The sequence below is a fragment of the Amphiprion ocellaris genome, chromosome 4 (genome assembly GCF_022539595.1).
Source record: "Amphiprion ocellaris isolate individual 3 ecotype Okinawa chromosome 4, ASM2253959v1, whole genome shotgun sequence".
NCBI lineage: Eukaryota > Metazoa > Chordata > Actinopteri > Pomacentridae > Amphiprion > Amphiprion ocellaris.
The window spans coordinates 18840097-18865928 of NC_072769.1; the positions used below are offsets into that span (position 1 = coordinate 18840097).

Consider the following 25832-nt stretch of genomic DNA (forward strand, 5'->3'; position numbering starts at 1 on the left):
CCAGAGCCAAATGTCTTCAAATTGCTAGTTTTGACCAATAGTTAGGATCCAAAGACAACTGGCACATTTTGTCTCCAAACAACACCAAAAAAAGAGAGAAATTAAAATATTGTCTATCAAGTTTGTTTCCAAAAAACTGACTATTTAAAATTTCTGATAAATTTACTGCAGAACTATGGTGTAGGAAACACCACGTATTTTAAGTGTTAAATTCTCCGTGAAGGAAAATGTGCTAGCTTTTAACCAAATCTATTTACTTTTATTGATTACCTCCTTGCAGCTCCTGAATATATTTCAGCATTTCTATTGCTCCTCGGCTCTGGACTGACCAGCCCGAGGAGCTCAAGCTTCCTTTAATCTGCTTCTTAGGGCAAATGCTGTTTTATATGTTGTACATCTCAGATGCTTTCTTATGTCTGCATTGTTTATTTTATTCCAGTATCTCTGCTTAGCTGTTTGTTTTGTGCAACAAGAGAAATCTGAAAGCATCTTAAGTAAAAAAGATACCACTCTAGTTGATTTCCAATCAAGCAGAGTTAAATTATTCATGTGTAAATAGACAGATGCGATTTTGTATTTCAGATATTTCCATTGCACTTTAAGCTACAGTTCTGTTACATTTATACACTACTGTTTAAAAGTTTGGGGTCACCCAGACAATTTTATGTTTTCCATGAAAACTCACACTTTCATTCAGGTGCTAACAGAATTGCACAAGGTTTTCTAATCATCAGTTGCACTTTTTAGCCAACAGAATGTAGCATTAGAACACAGGAGTGATCGTTTCTGGAAATGTTCCTCTGTACCCCTATGTGTTCCATTAAAAATCAGCAGTTTCCAGCTGGAATAGTCATTTACCACATTAAAAATGTCTAGACTGTATTTCGGATTCATTTAATGTTATCTTCACTGACAAAAAAAAATGCTTTCTTTCAAAAATAAGGACATTTCTAAGTGACCCCAAACTTTTGAACAGTAGTATACGTCCCACTGATTTATATTTTTAATGCAAAGCACCCTTTAAATGTCACACAAGTTTCACCAAATGTAATGTCTTCATACTGTTATTGTCTCTGTTAAAACATTGCTTTAGATTAACTGAAAACCTTAAAAGTAGATTAGTTTAAAAAGGCCTTAAAGCCTTTGATAAATCAATTTGTTTTCATGTGTGTTCATGTGTGTGTGTTGTGCGTTAGTGTGCCTGACAATGCATCACTGACCCTTTGATTGGGGGATAAGTCCCTGCCTGTGCGTCCATCTTGATTTGATGGCCGGAGAGAGGGCTGATTGACCCCCTGACCTTTCTGTTCGCTGTCCGGAGCTCCTGTCAGCGGGTTAATGAGCGACGGCTGCTCGGGGCACACTGGGCCTTGGCTAAGTGACCAGACCGGATGACCACCCTCTGCTCTGACACTCACGGCTGTCAGTTAAACACCCCTCCGCCACCTCCAAACAGCCCCTGCCCTTCCTCGGCCTCTCAGAGTGAAGCTGGGACTCAGGACTTAAGCTCAGGTTTGTACAGCTGCTGCACAAGCTTTAGGCCTCAGCAACGGAAATGTTCACTGTGATGCAGCGATGCAATCACCACGGGAATACACGCACAAATGCAATATTATTTTATGGATGCTTACTTCTGATATCAAAACATGCATTTTATTAGAATCACTAGATGAATGTAACTTCATTATGATGCAGTGCTATAAATATCTGTGCTATTGTAGAGCGAGATGAAGGTTCAATTCTGGGCTAATAGAATAGAACAGAATAGAACAGAATAGAATAGAATAGAATAGAACTTTGCATTGATAACAAGCTAAATTAACAACAATAAATAACAAAATCAAATGTACATATAAAACAGGACTATATTAAGAATTACAACATATGCAAAAGAGGCAAGATATACACAATACAGTGTGGGAGGTAAATGAAATCTAATAAAAACCATAAAAATAGAATAAATATGGGCAGGAGATTGCACGTAAGCAGCATTAGAACTATTAGTGACACTGTGCGTTTCTGTTTTGAGTTCAAAAATCTGATGGACCATGGGAAAAAGCTGTTTCTTAGCCTGTTTGTCTGGCATTTTAAGGATCTGAGTCTCTTCCCTGATGGCAGCAGGCTGAACACTTACTTTGAGTCCCTTTATTTGCTGATATTTTCATTAAATTATGTATTTGATTACATTGATTGCATAGTAGCTCATCATTATAAACTGCTCCAATTTCTGTATAAAGTTCATCGATAATGAATTAATGACATGCAAATGAGCCATTATTTAAGTATTTATTTATTGCAAATACACACAAATTAGAGACCTTCCAGCCTAGTCACTCCATAATCGTTACTGACTTATTACACGAGTGCAGGGTCTGATGAATCCATCTTCTAACTCAGTTATTTTGAGCTCAACTGCACACCTGTAAAATTTTGTGACTGTATCTTGCATGTTGTGACGCTATTGTGTCGACAAATTCTGTCCGTACCTGGCAAACTATCTAAAACCACCTTTGTTATACTTTCTTCTACAACAGTCGTTTGCAGCACCACATTTAGCCAAGAGGACACACAAACAGAAACTCACAAGGTAAGCTAATACACACTGAGGTGGTTTTTATTTAGTACATTTGTCCACAAAGTCGCAAAGACAAATTGCAATTATTCCACCAAGGAACGCGGTGGAGCCGTTATTTAGGTATTTATTATGTGATGATCAGCGTACGTTTTTTTCCTTCTGTATGTTTGTCTGTGCGCAACATTACTCAAAAACGGAACAACGGACTTCGATAGAATTTTCAGGGAAAGTCAGAAATGACACAAGGACCAAGTGATTAGATTTTGGCAGAGATGCGGTTTGTAGTCTGGATCCACGGATTTGTTAAAGATTTCTGTATCACTGCGAGATAGCGGCTGCTACAAATCCACCGCTGCGGACTTATCAGGACTGATCCATGGGATATGATGCAACTGCTGAGCAGCCTTGATGGAGTACTGCTCTCTCTGAGTGCTTTTCTTGTTTCCAGTAAATGATTACAGTATTGTGCTAACAAGTATGTCGCATTAGCACAAAATATATCGCAAATGTAGAAGCTTCACATGCTCCATCAATCAGAGAGTGACCCAAGAAACCACAATGTAAAAGTAAACTAACCAGAGCTCCAAGGTAGCAACAGCTTTTACCATTTTTGTATTAGTTTTTACAGTAATTCTGTTATATTCCTTTACAGGCCTTGACACTCGAGCTAACTTTGGCTAAAATTCTGCCTTAGCTGACATCTAGCAAAGTGTAAAACTTGTTTTTATCACTGAAGACAAGTAAGCACATTCATCTCAGTTTATGTTTATTAATGAGTAAAAATGAGTATAGCTATGTACATAAAATTTACATTTAATACCTACATAAAATATGTATTATTTAAATTGATGCTATAATAAATTAGATTTTCATGGGATTTTCATGTGTTAATGGGAATGTTTGCATCCTCAGTTGTCAGCAACAGTTGACTGAAAATGAAATATGCATTACAAAATATCCACATCAGGAAAAGAATTCATAATAACCTCGATCGTCAAGGATCTACAGTACATTAATATATATATTACATTCAAATAGAAACAGAAGAAAGAAGTCATACCCAGCCTTTTAATCATTCATTAAAACAAAACTGTTTTGGTAGGTTGAATAGTGTGGCTGATATTATTTTACAGTTTTGTGGATATTGTATGTATTTCATTTATTCATTTAATTTTGTCTTAGAATTTTAAATTTGACATGGAAGAGATCATGAAATCCTGTCAAACCCATGTGCTTATAATCAATTATAGAGAGATTAATATACCCCAAAATACATTAAAAAATAATACTTCAGTTCTACTAATGCCATAATAAGCAAGGACAAAAGCCTCCCCATTGTATTAGATTATGAGGAGGTTGACTTTACAGGTCGTCATTTTCCAACGTTGCTTTTATTTTTTGCTTTCATTTGGGCTAATGTGTCCAATGTGGTCGGCAGATTCGACCCTCGATTCAACAGGTTTGTTTCTCGGTGCACGTGAAGTCTCGGGCTTCACCGCGGAGAGCAAAAAGCTGATCTGAAAGCAGCCCATTTCCAGTGTTGTTAAAGTGAACAGGGTAATGAATTTTAAACTGCTATAGTAACAGCTCTCAGACATGTGGTTTTAGTGTGTGAGCATGGGTGAGTGGGTGGGCGTGTGTGTGTGTGTGTGCGGTTTGGATTTGCAGTTGTGTCTGTGTCTATGTATCTGTATGAATGTAGGGGATATGTGCATTAATGGGGATGGGGGCTGGGAGTCAGCCTCTGTGTACGTGTGAGTGTATGTGCCGAGGATAAAGACCTAGCAAACCAGCCTGGCTTAGCTGACAGGTGACAAGGGTTGTTTTCAATGGGGATTTTGTAATACCAACAGTGAGGAAAAAGCCGGGGTACCAAGGGACTTCTGAAAAGAGAGAAAGAGGACTTTTCTTCTAGCAGTGAAGGAAGAGAGAAAGGGCCCTGAAGGCTTCGAGGGACTTAGAGATCCCACTAATCAAACTGCTCCACCGTCTAGCGCACTCATTTTTATTCAAAACGTAGAAATGCTAAATCATTCCAATCGGATTGATCCCTGTGTCAGTGCCTGTGTGGTATTTTCATTCTCTCCTTTCCGCCGTGTCCTCAACTTTGACATATCAGTCAAGCAAGGACAGAGCTGTTACAAAGAGGACGGATCCAGAGGCAGCCTAATGGTTAAGAAGTGGCATTTTAAATGTTGTTTGTAAATTTACATAAATTAACCAGGCCCTCAGGAAGCTGCAGCTCCAAATCGAGATACAGTAAAGTGGCTTGACTTTGTGCTGCCTGATGTTAGTCTGTATTGTTTGTCAAATAGTCAGTATATTGTTACGTTGTACATGACATTGTTAAACAGATTGTGTACTGGAGACCATCACAAAACCACATCATAAAAGCAAATATGTGTAAGAACTTATTAAAATTGATAAATTTTTTCCTAAAAATGGCTTATTATAAAATATTGATCTCAGAAGCATACACTCACACACACAAAGTTCAACATGCTTCTTTCATGAGAGAAACTCTGCATTTAATTCAGATTCAACACCAACATTTTTATAGATCAGCTCAATTTAAAATGTACTTATTATTCCACCAAGAAACGCGGCGGAGTTATGTGACGATCGTCGTTGGTTTGTCTGTTTGTCTGTCTGTTAGCAACGTTACTCAAAAACAGATTAACGGATTTGGTTGAAATTTTCAGGGAAGGTCAGTAATGACACAAGGACCAAGTGATTAGATTTTGGCAGTGATGCAGCTTGTAGTTTGGATCCACAGATTTGTTACAGGTTTCTATATCATTGCGAGATAGCGGCACAGTGTCACTGTAACTATGACAACAAGTGAACGACGAGTATTATACACACTTAATAATATGTATAATATGTATTATGATTTCTGCACCTCCAGAGGACTGAAAAGTCTGAAAACTCTCACTCAGCCAAGACTGAATTGTCTCGACTTGGACTCGAAGATGACAAAATTTCACACAACCATACAGTATGTTACCAAACTGGGCTTAGATAATGCATTAATTAATTAATTAATTAATTAATTAATGGATGAATGAATGATTGATTTATCAAGCAGGCAGGGTTTAATGAAGAAAGCTGTTGGGTGTACTTTGGAAAATGTACAGCCATGCATTTCTGGATTTTGACCCACAAGATGATTAAAAGTCAAGATATTCCTTCATCTTTTGTATCTTTTTTTACAACTCTATCTCTTGTTGGGCCCACATCTTTTACTGAGTACCTTACTCAACTGACGGACCGTTTGCTGAGTAGTTATTTTTTTAAAAAAATTTTAGCATAAATGATCTACAACATAGTAATCTGGAGAACAACATACATATAAAATAATTATATTTTACTTAAGGCCTTTCATTTTATTGACATTGGTTTTATTTCATCATTTTGGGGATCCTACAGACCCTCATTCCTTCCTTCCACTGATTGGCTGTAACCACTTTATGGCCATGTAGGGGCCGGGCAACCATGGACACTCAGACTCCCACCTGCTACCAGTTAGCTATTAAACATGTTCTTATGGTAGGACAACGAAGAAAATAATAGTAATTGCAAACTCAATAATTTTCTTCTGTTATATAATTATCTTCTTATGAACCTTATTTAACTGTAAAAATGTCTTTTTTTGTTTACTATAAATTGCCCTTCTTTGTCAAATGGGCATCATAAAATATATACACTACCGTTCAAAGTTCAGGGTCACCCAGGCAATTTCATATTTTCCATGAAAACTCACACTTTTGTTCATGTGCTAACATAGTTGCACAAGGGTTTTCTAATAATCAATTAGCCTTTCAACACCATTAGCTAACACAATGTAGCATTAGAAGACAGGAGTGATGGTTGCTGGAAATGTTCCTCTGTATCCCTATGGAGATATTCCATTAAAAACAAGGAAAGCACTCAGAGAGCGCAGTTCTCCGCCAAGGCTGCTCAGTCGTTTGTGGCAGAAATCACGTCACCACAGAATTGGCCATTTAATATAGATGTACCCACAAGCAAAATGACCTTGCACTGAGCACAGGTGTGTGTTATGCATGTGTAGATTATGTTTGGATACAGAATCACGTGACCTAAAAATATAGTGGGTGGTGGGAATTGATGGGAGTCAGAAATACCGCCACAATTTAACCAATTGTTCCTTGTATAATTTTGGACGGATAAGTCCTATAAGTCTGCAGTGGCGGATTTGTAGTAAGATCGCAATCATGATCGTCAGCACGTAGCTGACGTAGTGTTCACTTGTTGTCATGTCTCGCAATGAGCTTTAACAAATCCGTGAATCCAGACCATAAGCCACATCACTGCCAAAATCTGATCACTTGGTCCTTGTGTCATTTCTGACCTTCCCTGAAAATTTCATCCAAATCCGTTCGTTTTTGAGTAATGTTGCTAACAGACAGACAGACAGACAGACAGACTAACCAATGTCGATCATCACATTACTCCGCCAAGGCTCCATCTCCTTGGCAGAGTAATCAGCCGTTTCCAGCTAGAATAGTCATTTACCACATTAACAATGTCTAGACCGTATTTCTGATTAATTTAATGTTATCTTCATTGAAAAAAAATGCTTTTCTTTCAAAAATAAGAACGTTTCTAAGTGACCCCAAACTTTTGAACGGTAGGGTACATATATATCTTACTGACAAATTGTCATTAAACTTCAGTAATAGAAAAAGGAACAGTCTGATTTGGAATTTTGGAAGGATACTACTGTGTACACAACAATCATATAACAAATGAAAATCTTGTTTGCCTCTTATATGTTTGATGTATTTATGTAACTGATGCACATAATTTCTGACACATGCCTGCTGACAACATCCTGCCCACTCCCCTGAATGTGTTCACCTTAGAACGTGCACCGACATCACAGTAGATTAGTGGTGGGAGTGTGCAGAGAAACTGGTAATTAGATTTAAAAGGAACTAATTTTTAGGGTTAAACACCCCTGCTGTGACCCAGGCGGTCCAACAGAGAACACATACCCTGGCAAACAGTGGCCTCTCCCTGCCCCCAACTCCACCTCCATCTCCACCTCCACCCCGAAACACACCCACCACAGTGGCGACGAGCACCCTTGGAATGACAAGAGGAGCACTGACTCAACTCTCATCCTCTCCACCAACGTCCGAGATTAAATCATGAAATCATTTAGTGTTTGTGTGGTCTTGTCTTGGCTGTGGGGAGAAAGGATGGACCGGGTAGAGAGGGAGAGCAGAGCTGCAGTCAGTGTGTGGGAACCACATAGGGAGAAATCCCTGGCTGATCCCGGCCAAGACACTTTGTTTTTCTTCCCTCCGCTCCCACCCCTTCCCTCCCACTCTTTCTGTCCATCCATTTTTGGGTTTTCATTTTTATTCATAGGGTGATCGGGGTGGAGGGAAGGGTGTCAAGAAAGCAGGGGGCAGTTTGAGTGGGTGTGTGCGTGTCGGAGGAAGGGATTGTTAGTCGGCTGATGCCAGTGGATGTAGGTGCAGGCCTCAGACCAGGCCTGCCAACAATAGCCACAGTGTTGTTTGGGTAGTTGCGTCCAGGACTCTTGGACATTCTTCCCATGTCAGTATAATCACTACTGGGAGGTAGCTCCATTACGGATTACCATATCATTAATAGTATCCATGACTTTTGTTCAAAGGCTACTTGTGTAATGTTGCCTTGTGGATGACGGCTAATCCGCTGAGCTGCAGCTGTAGGAAAGAAGAGGCGTAGATCCCACCGCCAGTCTCTCTGCCTCACACACACACACCCATATAGACACCCTCACATACAAACACATATAGAGGCATCTCTCTGTCTCAGCCCACGGGGATCAGGCCACTGAAAGACAGATACAAACAACAGTCAAATACAAAGTTCCCCCCATAGCGAAAAAGAAACATCCATTCTACACTTCCCAACTGATCCCCTCCTTAAAGCCAAAGACCAGCCCCCCGCCACCACCTCCCCCTCCTGCCCTGGCCCTGAGTTGGCTGTCGTCCTCCCATTAAAACCCTTCGCTCTTTAGCGCAGCCCTCCTCTCAGATGGTGGGCCAGATTAGGAGGGGAACAATAACAGTTTTCAATGTAAAATGTGCATCTTGTTAGTCCTTTTTCTCTCGTCTCCTATCTCAGGACGGGGAGAGAAAGGGAGAAGCGTAAGCGGCCATTCAGAAAGTTATCTGTGGGTGTCTTCTCCCCACAAACGGAGGCTTGTTCTGTGGCTGTTTTAATCCTCCCGTTCCTCTCTCTGCCGCTGGATTTTGCTTTTTCCCAGCCAGAGTTTCCAGGGACATTTTGGCTTAGCGCTCAATTGATATAAAGTTTTAGGTGGATGCATCTTTATGCATTTCTTTAATTAGCTTTTGCATTTTGTTCACATAATTTAAAAGCTCTCACTTATGATGGTTTCACACTAAATGGCTGGAAAAACCTAAATCCAGTTGAAAAATAAAATATATTTCTAATTAATTTTCTTTCTTTCTCTTTAAGGTTTCTTAAAATAAGCAATCATGTGTCTCTTATATCACATACATTCATTCTGATCATGCAATGTTCAGTGACATTAAAGGCTTTGTTTTGTATCTAATACTAAAACAGATCTAATTATATCAATAGAATCAGTTGGGTTGTGGCTTTGAATGGATCCCACCTCACTTTAGGGGGCTTAAGAGTCACCCCCAGTGTTGGCATGTTGGCAGGAAGTGCTGCCAAGTCTGAGAGCAGCAGATACGTCTGAATGATGCACTCTCAAGCCCTTGTTTGTTTTCCTAATGGGTGTTAATGTTGGGCTTAAAAAAACAGTCTTTTGCCTGTTAGTTGCACACTGATAGTAGCAGTTCAGAGGAGGAAGCAGGATTGATGTCAAGCAGAAAAAAAGCCCACAAACTCATAGAAACCACACGTGACTTGAAATGTAGTATTTTGACAACAGAATCTCAAATTAAGGTGCCCTGAATACATTTTCCCACAGCTTTGAACTATTTCTGAAAGTCTCAAATGAGGCTTGATTAAGATTATTTTTTTCAAATTATTGTTCCGAAGTTCGTTTTCTAACTCAGATACAAAAACAAACACGTTTAGGACGTCACTGGGAACAATTCATAGCTTCACTAATTTATAAAATCAGACATGGATGAAAATTTATGACTTCAGCAACCAAAGAATAGATCAGTTCAATTAAATCATGCATCTTGGCGCAAAAAGGGCAACCAGAATCTGTGAGTTGTTGTTTTTTTAAAATGATTTTTTAAAAGAGTTGTCAAAAAAATTTACAATATACAGCATTATTTATATTTTTAAGAGCCATATTGGCAGCTGTAATCAATAAAACTGAATTTTGTGAAATGTTCCTTCATACCTGTTAATAGACAACACATGTACTGCGCATGTAGCTGAAATTTGAATTAACTTCTAAAAGATACAGACATAATGTTGCTGTCTTCTTGTTTCAATAGTTTAATGAAAGCAAAAGAGCAGTTTGTTCAGTTGGGTAAACTGCAATTAGATCCCCTAACTCACTGACTATGATCATGTAAGGAACAAACATGTCTTATCAAGATCCACGTATTGCAGTCAGGGATAAAGAGAAGGGAAACAAGAAGAAAAAAAAAACTTTTCATTATTATCAAAATTTGGAATCATGAGTGCACCCTGGTGGCCACCTAGTTTAAAACACTGGTATCATCACAGTGTCACCAGTTTGAGTTTTGCTGCAATTCACTGTCTACATAAAGACAACAATCTCCCAAGGATACTTAAAAATCTAAATCTGTAGGAACCCCACACCATCGGTGCAGGCATGTTGTCACACATTGAAGTGCATTAGTTATTACCCACCAATGCCTTTGACACATATACAATTCAGCATATCTTAAAGTGGTTACAAATTCAGGAGGATTTGGTAACATATATTCCTGCAGTGCTGTGGGTGGATCAATATTTAAAAGGTTTAACAAACCACCAGAATTTGTATTTGGAAGACATTTTACATCCCACCCATCAAATTTCAAATAATCCTTCTACAAAATACTAAAACATGCAGTTGTTGTGTAAATGTATTTGTCCTGAGACCAAATCTTAAAAAAATACTAGGACAAAAGAATGTTTGAACATATTTTTAAAGTACCAAATAAGTCTGGAGTTCCCCCTAAAATGCCATTTTTCTCTTGTCCCACCCCGATGATGACCGAATTGAATCTCAAATTAAACAGTTAAAATAAAATCTAAATCTCCTTTTTTTTGGTATTATTTTTTCATTGATGTCTCTTGTAATTGTGGGAACATTTTTTTAATCAACATCATATTTAATAATAATAATTATTATGCATGGAACGTGTGTCCCACAACAACCCTGTTAGCATAACCTTTTTATCTGGTAGAAGAAGAAAACAGTGAATCACATGAAACACTGGAATTAACATCATCAGACAGTTTTCCTAAAGAACTGGTAAAGCAAAGCTATGTCCTCTCTTCTATTTTTCATATTTTCATAATATTGTCAGTCTTGATTGAATGTCTCACTCTACCTCATGCAACCCAATTATGCATATTATCAGGATAAGAAAATTCTTTTTACTGTTTTCCATCAGTCAGTTTGTTCTCTTGGTCAGCAGTAACAGCTAAATATCTAGCTTCTACTGCTGAGAAAAAGCTAACATTAGCATGGATTAGCAACCCTGTTACTGTGATTAGAGTAGGGTTAGCAAACAACAAATAAAACATGGAATAAAAAAGGTACCATTGATGTGTAAGCTGAGCCAATCAAATCTTTGATAGTTTATTACCTATTATTGATGAATATGTAGCAGAAAATTGTAAAAGAAAAGGCTAATTTTTCAAAAATGTTGAAGCCTAAATGTACTCCAATTCTGGAATGACTCTTAAACGTATGGAAGAGACTGGCTTGTGGCAGCTCGGTTTGTCTCACCGAATGGATGAGTGACACATTTTAACCGACTGCCTTATGTGTTTGCTGTTCGATAGTATGTCCGTGTTGTGCTGCGTTGTGTTCCTGGTGTTGGACATGGGGGTCCTGCTGTGAAGGTCACAGTGAGGTCAGAGGAGCTTCACCCACCGCCACGATGACCACTGATATTTACCCACTTAAATCGCTGTAGGCAAAGTGAAACAAAAAAACCCTTTATATTTACAACATGATGTCCCATTTTGGAAGCTGCTCTCACTGTGTTTTGATTCTCTCCTCATCGTGTGAATGTGTTTCTTTAGGTTTTCTAGAGTCACCGCTTTCTTTCAGTTTGACCTCACTATAACGGTCGCATGAGAAAATTCACGTCATTCAGTTCGAGCACACACGGTCACTTGAGATGAAGTCTTCGACCCTCTCTGGCTGCCAATCTTGCCTCTGCTTTATTTCTTTCTCTGGATTGGTTGCTCGGATCGTGACCTCAGAGGCTGACCTGAGCCCCGGGGTCCACCCTCGCTGGCCCTCCGCCGGCCCCCAGGAGCGGCCGTCATCCTGCCGGACAAAAGGCCGAACATACCATGCTCGCCCCTCATGAGTCCAGCCAAGCGCACAGGGAGCATATTAGGAGCTCTGGGTTTTATTTACCCTTTCTTTTTGGCCCTGCAAAGAGTCGACCGGGGCGTCAAGTTTGTCAGGTGCCTCGGCTGTGACCGCCTGACCACATCACACACTCAAGGCCTTTCACATTCCCAAAGAGCCTCATGTTGCATTCCCCCGATTCACGTTGTCGGTTTCCATATTCTCCACACGCCACTGAAGCGTTATGTTTGAGAGAGATTTCTGGCAGGAATGACGCAGCCCTGGTTACAACTTAAAGGCTTTCTTAAAGAAAAACCTTCACACGTGAATGCAGTCTCACAAGCACAAGTGTGATTGAAGCTGAAAGGACGGATCCCCTCATTCAGTCCCAAGATGGGAATTCCAGTGATGCTTGAGATCTTGAGCTCCACTTTCAGAACAGAAATAGATACACTTCCATGCAGTAAAAACGGGGAGCAGTTTACAGCTCAACAGTTTGGATGTATTTTACTGAAATTATGCTTGAACAGAAGTTTAGGAGTCTTTCCAGAATTGGAGGACATTTGGGCTTCAAAATTTTTGAAAAATAAACCTTCTCATTTATAATTTTCTGCTGCATATTCATCAATAATGGGTAATAAAGTATCAAAAGCTTGATTGGCTCAGCTTACACATCAATGGTACCTTTTTTATTCCATGTTTTATTTGTTGTTTGCTAATTCTACTCTAATCACAGTAACAGGGTTGCTAATCCATGCTAATGTTAGCTTTTTCTCAGCAGGAGAAGCTAGATATTTAGCTGTTACTGCTGACCAAAAGGACAAACTTACTGATGGAAAAAAGTTGAAAGAATTTGTCTTATCCTTTTAATATGCATAACAGGGTTGCATGAGGTAGAGTGAGACATTCAATGAAGGCTGGCAATGTTATGAAAATATGAAAAATAGGAGAGAGGACATAGCTTTGCTCTACCCATTCTTTAAGAAAACTGTTTGATGATGATAATTCCAGCATTTCATATGATTCACTGTTTTCTTCTTCTTCTACCAGCTAAAAAGGTTATGCTAACAGGGTTGTTGTGGGACACACATTCTATGCATAATAATTATTGTTTAAAATATTATGTTAATTTAAAAAAAAAGCTCCCACAATGACGAGACAACAATGAAATAAAAATACCAAAAAAAGGAGATTTAAATTTCACTTTAACTGTTTTTTTGAGATTCAAATTGGTCATCAGAGGGGTGGGACAAAAGAAAAAAGGCATTATAAGGGGAACTTATTAAAGACTTATTTGATATTTTAAAACCTTCATGTTTTAGTATTTTGTATGGATTATTTGAAATTTGATGCGTGGGATGTAAAATGTCCTCCAATTCTGGACTGACCCATAAGCTGATCTTATGACCAGCTGCTGTAAAATGTAAACGACTGGTTCACCAAACCTTATTTACTCGAAGTGGTATTAGACCCTTTTGATAGTTTTAGTTTTATCTGCACATCTTGAGGAGGTAAAATCACTGCTGCTTTTACTTTACCTAAGTAAGAATTAAAACACTCTAGGTCAATAATTCTCTATTGCAAGTTGGAGTCCTGCAACTTTTACCGAAGTAAATTTCTGTCAGTATCGTGCAAACCATACAGGGTGCCTGCACAATTCTGGGCCCTGGACTACAGTGAAAAAAAAGTCCCTCAAATTTAAGGAGACACATAGCTACAAATAACTGCATCTTTTTTTGTCATTTTAAATCTTAATGTGACCATTTTGCATCCCCTTAGAATCATTTTACATCTTTATGTGTTACGTTTGTGTCTCTGTCCTTCAGTCGTAGATATCCCATTGTAGTAGTTTTTCATCCATTTGTAGCTGTTTGTACCATTTTGTGACCATTTGGCATCCCTTTTCAATAATTTTGAATCTCTCTGAGGTTGTTTGGTGTCCCTTTGGAGTTGATTTGCTTCTATGTGGAAATTTAAAATGACTTTGTGGTTGTTTTGCATCCCCTTGTCATCATCTCGCAACCCTTAATCACTTTCTGGTCATTTTGCATCACTTTGTGGTTATTATGTGGATGAAATGATAATTTCTTGTAAATTCACGGTCATTGTATTATCACACTTAATTTTGGGGTGCTTATTTTATTATGTTTCTTAGTTGGGTAGTTTAGCCTGTGATAATTGTATTTATTCAATAATACATAGATATTAAATTATCTAATGTAATATGAAAAATATGAATATATAGTGACTATAGCTGCCAAATAAATGCAGTGGAGTAAAAAGTAAGATATTTCTTTTGGAATTTCAATGACGCTGAAGAATGACAGCACTAAATGTATCTTAAAACTTAAAACTAGGATTATGTGCTCATTTACCTTCCAATACTAGTGATTTCTGCCTTTCTACAGATAAAATGGAAGTAGTGAGATCTTGTTAGTGTTGTTCAAAACACTAAAAACGTACATTTTAAACAGCAACATCTCTTTCCAGAAAAAAAATGTCTGCTAATATAATGCTGGTCTATTCAGGCTGTGTCTTAGATTATCTGTTAGAAAGTAATTTCAGATGCTAATTAAACTCATAAAACTCATCTATGACTTTTAATCAAGGTAAATATTTAGAAGGGTTTTTTTCCCCATTAACCTTTAGATGCACCAGTGATTGGACCCTACACTCTTCCATAAGTGGGTCAAAAATGACCCGTATAAGAATCAATGTGTTTTTATGCCATTATTGTCATTTTGGTTAAGAATAATCATTTGTATTATTGTTTGTATTATATTTTGATCCACACAAGAATGATGTCATGTTTGAAATCTGTTTTTCACTTTATAACAGATTTTGAACATTTTGATGATTGAAGAAGAAGAACATTACACAGAACAGCAATAGAAGAATGTCAACATCTATTTTGTTGACATTTTTCTGCTCTTTTCCTCCATCTGTTGCTGCTCTCCGTCTCTCTTAGTTTGTGCACGTCATCATCTCTTGTATGATGTTATCAGTGATAAAGAGCTTGAGGTAGTGATACAAATATTACAATTTCTTTAAAAGTATAAAGGGTAACTTAAAAATTTAAATGGAATGATATCAAAAGCATGTTTTTTGAGGAATAACTGCAATATAAAATGCTAAAAACTTTTCATTACAAATATATTGCAAGAAAACGACCTCACCGGGTCATTTTTGACCCACTTATGCATCTAAGGGTTAATATAGCTCACCTACAACTCTGCTTAAACACTGCAAAACTACTCCATGCTACACTCTTCAAAGGCAGGTTGTAATATCAGAGTCACGTTAAAATACAGCTGTTCGATTTGCTACCTGAATTGACCAATTCTGACTAAGAAGAACGATTTAGAAAGTTACATAGAGGACCAGTTCTTATGGTTTGTTGCATATGAAACCCCAGAAGTCTGAATCTGTGTTTTTGAGACTCTCATCAGTTTGCTACAATTTCAAGATGTTTAGCTGTGGTGTTGACCGTTTATTTTGCTCATAACCTGTCTTCTAGCATTTAAAAAACACAATGAGGGACATGTTAAGGTAAAAAACAAAAAAAGTGAATTTCACAGGAGGGATTCTTTAATAATTCCACTGGATTAATCTTATTTTAACCCCCGTGTTGTCTTAACATCCTGAACACTCCCCTTGTCCCAAGGGTCAAAAATGACCTGCCTTCACTGAGCATCTAAAATAAAGCGGCTTAATTGAATTTTCAACCCAAAATCTATTTTACACAAAGAAACAACCAGACGCACTTTGTGAATGTCTGGATTTTCCTTCTCCAGGGGACAGAAAGACTATTTAATCAGTGGACACCACTAGTTCTTAATACATTACTCGTGCTGTAACTGTTTTCTTTACCAAAGTAGAGGTTTATTATCACTATAATTGCTGCTAAAGCTACTGCAAAGGTGTAAATATTATTTTTTTAGCAAGAGATAATAGTTGTATATCCTTAGAAAGTACCAAAAATGTGCAGAAAGTAGCTTTAAATGCATTTTTTGAAGGGAAACAACAGTGTACTGTATACTGTACAATGGAATTCAACAACAGAAACTCAACCACAGTATAAAAGTCTTCTCACATATTTTGAATCATTGTTCCCACCCACAAGGAGCATAACTGGCAACAATAATAAAAATAAAATAAAATAATAGATGCAATAATAGAGACAATGTGTTATTTTTCTGATGCTGGGGTCACGTAAGGAAAAGTCATGGTATGTCAAGTTGAAAAAATGCCATTTTGGGAGTTTTCACTGCTACTAAACATAGTGGCTGGGTCATTTTTGACCCTAAAACAACAGAAAGATTAAACAGTAGGAATTGTTTAAAAAACAATGTGCCTTTAATGATTATTCATGAATTTAATCAAGAAGAAACAAGCTTCCGTTTCTGCTTTCTTTATTTTTTTTGTTTCCTTTTTGTGTACTTTTTTGGTTATCTATGAGTGACATGTCTGATCCTTTAAGAGAAACCAGAAATAATCATAAACAGCCACTGAAATTTCAGCAGCCTTGAATGGAAGGTTTTTATATTGATCTGTATGTGTGAAATCACGGAGGGCAAACTGGCATCAACATTGAGTAAAGAAATAAAAAGAGTCACGGTGTTGTAAAATGTTCCAAGAAAAATGTAAATCTCTACGCCCTTAAACATTCCGTGGTGCAGAATCAGTTAAATATCTTTATTAAGGTTTCTTTCAATTTACATATGCTTTCAAATATGAATAATTTATTGACGTTGTTTAACTTAATGCTATTAATCTTTAACAAAAAGGCCTCAAATTATAAATTATGCCACTCCATTGGACACGTCTTGTGAAATTACTCACATGGTGTTATATTTGCCTCGTCTTTAACACATAACTCCCTTTATGGACTCACACAGGAACCGGAATGTATGGCGCTCTTTGTCTAACTACCATGCAAAATTACCTGTTTTATCTCGAGCACTTTCCGATGTCACACTGTCTGTGCTCGTGACAAAAGTGCCCCTTGTTGTGGCACACCAGATAACCAAACCCACCCTCACGAAGCACACAGCGCTCATCCAAAACACGCTCTCTCTCAACCTTTTGTCCCCCAAAAACAAAGAACTGCACTTTCTCTTGGCAAATGATGCCTTAATTGTGCGAGTTAACAAGCCTGCTCTTTTTTTCCCATGAATAACAAAGAGTTTCATCCAAGTTTGTTTCTTTTTGTTTGTTGTTTTCTTTTTCTTGTCTCTTTAACTCTGAGCTCTTTTCTATCTGCTGCACGCTTATTGGTCTTATTGGGCTGTTCCCATGTTGCTCCATATTCCTCAGATCGCCTGTGGTCGCGATGATGGTGCTGTACATGAGAAAAACAGCACAAAACAACAGAAAAAGACAAAGAGCGAGAAGAGCGAGGGCGTGACTAAAATGATGGTCCACAGTGGGATATTTTGTACAGTCTTCATTATGTTTCCATTTATGTCGGAGATGTCTTTGACCCTCCTTTAAAACACTGCCTCCTTTATCACTCTATTCATTTTTTGGCTCCAATATCTTAGCTTTAAATGGTGGTGGTGTTGAATAGAACATCTCCATGGATTTGCATAATCTGATGGCATTGCTGGTGAGCACACTGAGGGTTGTGCCAAGTGCAAAAAGGTGAAGCCCTCATCCCTTGGCAGGGGGCAGAGACGGTAAAATCCTCCTGCACCCGCTCAGTCGTGAGATTTTAAGTAATTTTTCTGTCCTGCCTGAGCAACATGCACAAAAACCACCTAGAAACTTTTGATGTGTTTATTTTCTGTTGCTTTTTAGCATCATCTGCATGTCTCCAGACAGCGTCAGATCAACCCTTGTCACTTTTTTTTAACGCTCTGTGTCAGCTCAGTGATCTGCTCTCACCAGAATCACTCCCAGACAATCAAAAGGCATTGATAAGTGTTGTTTTTTCCCCCAACAGACTCCATTCATGTCTGCTCTCGTCTTACAGTGCCCGTCATTCTTCAGACGTCGCCGGTGCCAAGGCAGTAGGATGGCTGCCTCTCTCTTCTCTGATGGGAAAACTGTTGCTCATGTGCTGGGTTGGCTGCCAAGTTTTGGCATTATTAGTGAGAGAGGGGAGGGAGGAGGGAGGGGGTGGGAGGTGGGGGAGTACAGAGAGGGGGCCCTTTAAACCCTGTGAGATAGTGCTATCTGTTGTGGGAATGATCTTCATCCCTTTCCCCCCACTCCACCCCCTTTTTCTCAGACTTAGACTCCTCTCTCTCACTGGTCCTGTTTCTCTCTACTCTCTTCTTCTGTCTCTCTGCCTCACCCCCTCCCTTACCCCTCCTCCCTCACCCCTCCTCCCTCAGCCTCTTGTCTCTCGGTGCTGTAGATCAGACGACCGTCCTGAGGTGAGCTGGCGGAGATCCGATGCCACTGGAGCACTTTGATTACCAACCAGCGTTAACTGTTGGATTTCTCACAGCTTGTGTACTTCTTTGGCTTCGCTCCCAAAGTTGTAACACACACACACACACACACACACACACACACACACACACACACACACACTCGGAGGCAACACCAACACACTACACCAGGAGATTTGCTGTTGTCCTCTGAGAAGCTTAGCTAAGCCTGACTTTAGTGCTCATAAGGGTGCAAAGATCAGACGGAAGCTTTTTCCAGGCACCAATAGAACAAATCAGCATTTAGAATTCAGTTTTCCAACTTTTTGCTTTGGTTTGTGGCCCCTTAAAGGAAGGAAGAGTAACACATTTAGGGAAATACGCACTCTCTGGAAGAGGGTGAGAAGAGAAGACAGACACCTCTCATGTAGGGACAGTAAACATGAAGCTGTATTTTAGTTTTGCCGAGTTTTAAAATTAGAAACAGGGACACAGTTAGTGGGACTCTGCTCAAAACATGAAGTTAAACCTTAATTTTTAGTGTAAAAACAACAAAACAAATCAGTTTCATGGGTGGTTGTATGATATGACGGACTGTTCCCTGTCAAAATAAAGAGAAAATTGTCCTTTCTACACTTCACATGCAAGATTAAGGTTTTAGTGCTGGTAGGTGGATTTTTTTTGTCTTTGCAGAGAACTTTTTCCCCCCTGGTAAACTTTGCTAAATGCAAGAGTAGGAGAAATACAAATGAATTCAAAAAACTCTTAAACTAGAAACATTCATATCCATTAATGAGTTTAACAATATCATAAAGAAGACAGTGAAGGAAGAATATCTGTTTGATTGTTTTACTGTTGATAGTTTATTTGTGCATCATGTATCTGTTTTATATAATTTTTATTTTTTGTATGGCTGCTACTTTGGCCAGGTCTCCCTTGAAAAAGAGATTTCATAGTTAGTTCATTGCAATAACTCAAATAAAGATGCTCCTACTAGACCACTGTCAAATTAAATACAGTCATCTTGACTGAAGAGGCCTGAAGAGGTGAATCTATCCTGCGTTGACTAAGACAAAAACCTGAACTTGAAAAAATGTTGTGTTCATTTTGTATCCATTTAGTCTTAAAAAATTAATAAATTTAGAAATCAAAAATACTTGCCCTTATTAAGTCACTTCTTTCAACTGACACTGAAAATCAATTTTCTTTTTTAAATTTAGTGCAGCAACAGCTTCAATCAATTCACAAAGGAATCTGCATTTTTTCCAAAATTATGGTCTTGAAATAAGAGAAAAATCTAGATTTCTGCACTAAATTCAAAGAAACTAACTTAATATTTTAAGCTCTACTTTAAAGCAACTTATTTACAACAAAGAATGTTGAAATGCCCTCATGTTACTGTTAGATTTCTCTTGTTTTAAGAGCAAAAGACTTGAAGGAGCAAAAATGGCTTGATGAGAAGATTGCTGCTCTGACCTCGTGACCCCTGAGATCTTAAGGAGGCTGAAAACTGAAACTACAGTATACAATAATATCCATCCCTTATCTTTACACCACTTAATCCTCATTAGGGGGCTGGAGTCTATCCCAGCTGACTTAGGGTGAAGACAGGGGACACCTGGACAGGTCACCAGTCTATCACAGAGCTACATATAGAGACAAACAGTCACACTCACATTCACACCTACGGATAATTTAGAATCACCAATTAACCTCAGCATGTTTTTGGATTGTAGGAGGAAGCTGGAGTAGCCAGAGAAAACCCACACATGCACAGAGAGAACATGCAAACTCCATGCAGAAAGATCCCAGGCCTAGATCAGGACGTGAACCAGGGATCTTCTAGCTTCTAGCTACAAGGTGAGAATGCTAACCACCAAGCCATGTACACTACTGTTCAAAAGTTTGGGGTTTGTCCTTATTTTAGAAAGAAAAGCATTTTTTTCAATGAAGATAACATTAAATTAGTCTGAAATACAGTCTAGACATTGTTAATGTGGTAAATGACTATTCTAGCTGGAAACAGCTGTTTTTTAATGGAATATCTCCATAGAGGTACAGAGGAACATTTCCAGCAACCATCACTACTGTGTTCTAATGCTACATTGTGTTAGCTAATGGTGTTGAAAGGCTGATTGATGATTAGAAAACCCTTGTGCATTTATGTTAGTACATGAATAAACGTGTGAGCTTTCATGGAAAACATGAAATTGTTTGGGTGACCCCAAACTTTTGAACGCGAGTGTATATATATATATATATATGTGTGTGTGTGTGTGTGTGTATGTATACATGCATACATACATATATACATATGTATGTATGTATGTACACTGTGTAATAAAATCTTCAGCAGCCAAACTAAAGCATGTAAAGTGTGTGTCTTATAATGCACAAATCATATCACAGTAAATTGCACAGAAATAAATGTTATGATTAAAAGAAGGGAGAGATTTTTTGCTGGTTTTTGGTTTTGGTTTATTAATAAATACTTTGATCAGACTATTTTCAGAGATGGTAATAATAAAGTCTGAATTTACTCCCATCAGTGTCTCCCTTCTCTTAAGATAGAACGTTTTTCTCATAAACTTGCCCGACTTCATCCTCATCAAAGTTAAAGTGTAAGATCTGAGCCCGATTGTGTTTTCCTTTGACATTCCAACGATGAATAATTTTTTTTTGAAAGAGCAGATTGTTAATGTTCAGCATGTGATATTAATGTGAAAGATAAACATTCTCCAACTGAAGCTTTACCGCTGAGGCTCATTTTACATGACAATAAATGGTTCAGAGTCTGTTTTTATTCCTGCTCAATTTATTATTATTCATGTGATATGCTGCGGCTAAATCTTTCTCATCTGGCGGAACGTGAGTCTTTTTTTTTCCTGTTTAGAGTCAGGGTTTAAACCAATATTGAGGCAGTAGGGCTCCAAGTATTCCCTCAAAAGCCTTTTCTCTTTTATGGTATTGTCACTTTTCCATCTGCATGGACACTGTCTTTCATTTCTTTCATTTGCTCTCTTGTTGCTTGTCTTTCTGGTCAGGGGCTGGTTAATGTGGGTTTATCCAGCCATCCAGGCGATTAATGTGGGCTTATCCATCCATCCATCCATCCATCCATCCTCCACCCATCCACCGATTCTTGCATCCGTCCACACATGCCAACATGCATATGAGGACACCTCCACAGCAGTTCTTTCTCTTTGCCCAAGCACAGAGGCCTAAGTGAACACAGGAGAGCGATACGTAAAGGAGAGCCGCACAGAAAATGTTTTCTGGTTCTCCTCTCAGAGAGAAACTTTGATTTCATGGTGTTGATTATTTTTCTTCGCAGTCACTCAAGGATGAAGCACAAGGACTCAGAGATTGTCCCCCTTTCAGATACACTACAATGGGGCTCCTTGGTTTAAAAACAACATGGAGTTTCCCCCTTCTCTCTCTCTTTTTCCTTTACTTCTCTTTTTTTAAACAATCCAGCATACTTAAAGAAAGACAGAAGGGGCCTGGAAGCAGTTTATTGTACTTATTGAGATGTTGTGGTCATAAATAGCGGACACAAGCTTGCTAAAAACAAATCTGGTTTGATCTGAGTCAGTTCTTATGCTGTTGGAGAGCAAAGATTCCCCCCCTTTTTTTCCTGGCGACTGGTCCCAATATGACTACACTTGACAAAGTGAGAGAAAAGTTTGAATTAGATTTTGCTTCTTCGCAGTAAATTTGTTGATGCAACAAGATTCTCTGTTTGAGAACAACAAATTTTACATGTAAATCAGCACCAACTTTCAACCCGGGTGGGTTTTCTTCCCTGCACAGCATCCCTCTTTAATCCTGACGAATAGTGAGCCTCATTTGCCTAAATATATGGAAATAGGAAAACTTGGCTAAAGTTCAGAGGGGACAACTTTTAGACTTTTGGAATCATCCGCAGCCATCTGAAAGCCCTGAAATGCAGCAATTAATGCAAAACTTTATTGACATATAAATGTGATTAAAAAAAAAAACAATGGATTTGGATGTTAAGGAAGGGGGAGTGCTGGATGAATCATTTGTTTTGTTAACTGCAGGTTTGGTTAAGTCAGGAGCAGGAGGCCCAGGAATCAGGCTCATGTTGGCTCTGCAACCTGCTGTGTCACCCATCAAACCTGCAGTTCAACTAGTGGGTCAAAAATGATCGAATGAGGTCGTTTTCTTGCAATATCTTTTTAATAGAAAGTTTTTATCATTTCATATTCCAGCTATTCCTCAAAAAACAAGTTTTTGGTCTCATTGCATTATTTTTTTAAGTTACCTTTGATACTTTTAAAGAGGATGTAACATTTGTATTACTACCTCAAGCTCTTTATCACTAATAGTATCATACAAGAGGTGATGCACAAACAAAAAATGTCAACAAAATGGGTGTTGACATTCTTCTATTGATGCTCTATGTATTATTCTTCTTTTTCAATCATCAAAATGTTCCAAATCTGTTATAATGTGAAAAGTAAACATATTTCAAACATGAAATCATTCTTGTGTGGACAAAAATATAATGCAAACAATAACATAAGTGATTATTCTAAACCAAAATAACAAAAATGGCATAAAAACCACACTGATTCTTATTTTTGACCCACTTATGGAAAGGTGTAGGGTTCAATCACTCGTGCATCTGAAGGTTAAACATTTTGTCGAAGTTATCCATAGTGTTTTTAACACAGCTGGTATTATGGCACAAAACTGAGACATTTTCATTTTGTTTTTTGAACTCTGGCGGTTCTGGCGTCTTTTTATGTCCAAAGGATTTATTTTACTACAACTTTGCCCCAGTCAAGCTTTAATTTTTTTTTTTTTTAACTTGGGAGTCACCTAATTATATAAACGTTATTGTTTAACTGGTAGTTTCTGTTGTTTTGATAGATTTCTGCTCACAAGTAAGGTTAGAGAAAAAACTTTTTTTTGAACACATGCTTTCAAGAAGTTGCACGTTCAGATGTTTTGTCTCTATATGTTTGTTTCCAGTCCTGCTACGTTTAAGAACTTCGGCTTATTTAGGTAATTTTGGTTTGCGGATTTACGCACCCAATGTGTCACTTCAAAATGATGACAAAATCAGCTGAATTTTAGTCAGAAATACTGTATTTATTCACAACATGTACAAGATCTATTTCCATCATTCACAACCGTATAAATAAAAAAACAACAGCAAAACAAGCAAAGCTATTTACATGGCGTGTTGCGCACTGTGCAAACTAAACGTGTTTGCGTGCGTGTGACCGATGAAGTTGAAATAGTGGTGATCGAGTCCCTGCACCGACGACAAGTATCCTCCGTGCTGCTGCGTGTGCGCAGAGAGTGGCACAGTTGGGTACGAGATGCCCGGGCTGCGGGCCGAGCTGTGCCAGGAGAAGTGTCCCGGTGGACTCTGCTGGTAAACGGGCTCGGGTGGACTGTGGCTTTGGTGCTCCGGGGAGGAGTGCAGCTGGCTGAGGTAGTCAGACGGTTCCGGCATCGAACCGACGGAGCCGAACACAGGCTCGGTGACCACACGGGACTTTGACTGTAAGAAGGCGAGGATCCGTGCGTACTTGATGTCTTTGGTTTCAGCTCTGTCCTCTGTGGTCAGATAGTGCACCAGGTTCTTCATGCACTCGTGGTATCCGTAGTGGAAGTAGTTTGCAAATTCAGCAAGTAGTTCACCTGAAATAAATCAAAGAAAGCAACGATTACAATCCTGGAAACACGACAGGATGAACAATTCTGACGCGACGTGGCCGCACGGTGTTTCTGATTCCAGTGCGTAAAGCTGCACTTAGAGTAAAACGTGAGTAAAAGCAAAGATTAATTACATTTTACACAGTCAGCACGTATATGAACTCCTGAACTTTGTTGACAGAACCTTGGTGATGTGATGCGTAAAGTATAAGATCGCTATAAAACGTTTACTGACCTTTTTCTCTCCCACGGGGGAAATCCGCTGAGTGGAGCGCGCGCAAGTACTGAACAGTCATTTCCAAGATTTCAGCTTTCTCCAGTTTCCCAGAGTTCTACCAAGATACATAAAAATCCAGCGTTAAAATGCTTTAATGTAATTACATGATCAAATAATCTGATGAACAGACAGTTCAATTTTTGCACATGTTCTTGATAAACTATTGTGCAATAAATCTATATAACATAAAATATAGATTAGGTTATATATATATTTTTTACAATACCTGTTTGGCCAGAGCCATTGGAACAGTTTTCCCAAGTTCGTTTAGGCAGCGATTAATGCGGTCCCGTCTTCTTTTCTCAATGACTTTGTGAGAGATTGGAGTTCTCTAAAAACAGGGAAAGAGACAAGATGAGTACAAGGAATCTCTCTTGCAGTTTTAAAAACAAGCGAAAATAAAGTGAAATCTCGTAATATGCTGCGAAGAAATACTGTGGAAAACGTCTTCATGAGATCTAAAACTCCTGACGAGTTTTGCGCGCCGCGCGCTTTGCTGCTCCAGAGCGCGCAGCAGACATCTGCGCTCCGGACAGTTTCTTTAACTCTGAGGCCGCATTGGACACGCTTAACGTATCGTTTAACAGATTTAACACATTCTACGTGTTTGTGATGTAGTTAAGTACATCAGTGTCAGCAAATGTTGAGTAAGTAGCAAACTGGTGCTTTCATATCAATAGCGCGCAGTAGTTATCCTGCAACGCGTGCCACACGCTGGTGCACAACAGATTATTATCCCACTAGCGCGAAAATTACTCCAAATAGCAGTTCGACAGTATTAGCTATGAATACTGAAGTACAAAATTCCAAAAGGTAACTCAAAAGTGTTGAAAGTGCCATGTTGCCAAAGTATTTCAGTCCTCAAAATGCAGGGCGCACAGGGAGCGCATACCTTTCTGTCTTTCATTTTAGATGCCATCGATGAATTCCTGACAAACTTCTTAAAAATATGTTCAGCTGGAAGATGGAGAGATGTAGTGATCTGGTAGGAGATGAAGCAGACTGAGGTTTGAGGGGAAAGCTGGCCTTTATAAAGGGACCATCCAAGGGACTCTGGCATTCATGGTGTAAATTATTCCATGGGATTAGAGCCATGCATTGGGTAAATGTGTGCATTTAGGATCAGTTAAAGAAATAGTAAAAATCTAAAGCCATGGGCTAGCAGGGGGGCAAACCTGCTTTGTTAATCCACGTGGCTGTTCAAAAGACACGTGATTACTTTCGGAATATTATTTGCATAGTAACAACCCAGGCGGGAAATAAGAACTGAGCGTTGGGATCGCCTGATCCGGCGGGGCGCACTGTGCGCACTGAAAACAAAGCCGGCGAAAAAAGAAACCCTCTTTCTTCCAACTCGCGTTTCTCACACGATCGCCTGTTTACAAATCCCAGCAA

General features: G+C 38.7%; 1 protein-coding gene and 1 long non-coding RNA gene across 2 annotated transcripts; one reads left to right on the top strand and one right to left on the bottom strand.

Annotated features, from left to right (window-relative positions):
- The first annotated feature begins 221 nt into the window (after positions 1-221).
- On the top strand, positions 222-23780 carry LOC129348683 (uncharacterized). Its single transcript, XR_008601317.1, has 4 exons — positions 222-1512; positions 2535-2587; positions 18428-20326; positions 21511-23780. It is a non-coding gene; the product is annotated as an uncharacterized LOC129348683 (long non-coding RNA).
- helt (helt bHLH transcription factor) lies at positions 23563-25470 on the bottom strand. Its single transcript, XM_023280383.3, has 4 exons — positions 25330-25470; positions 24664-24768; positions 24396-24492; positions 23563-24145 (listed from the first exon to the last, which is right to left on the bottom strand). Exons 1-4 carry the CDS (start codon positions 25354-25356, stop codon positions 23670-23672), a joined length of 705 nt encoding a protein of 234 aa, XP_023136151.2. The 5' UTR covers positions 25357-25470; the 3' UTR covers positions 23563-23669.
- Positions 25471-25832: the final 362 nt, after the last annotated feature.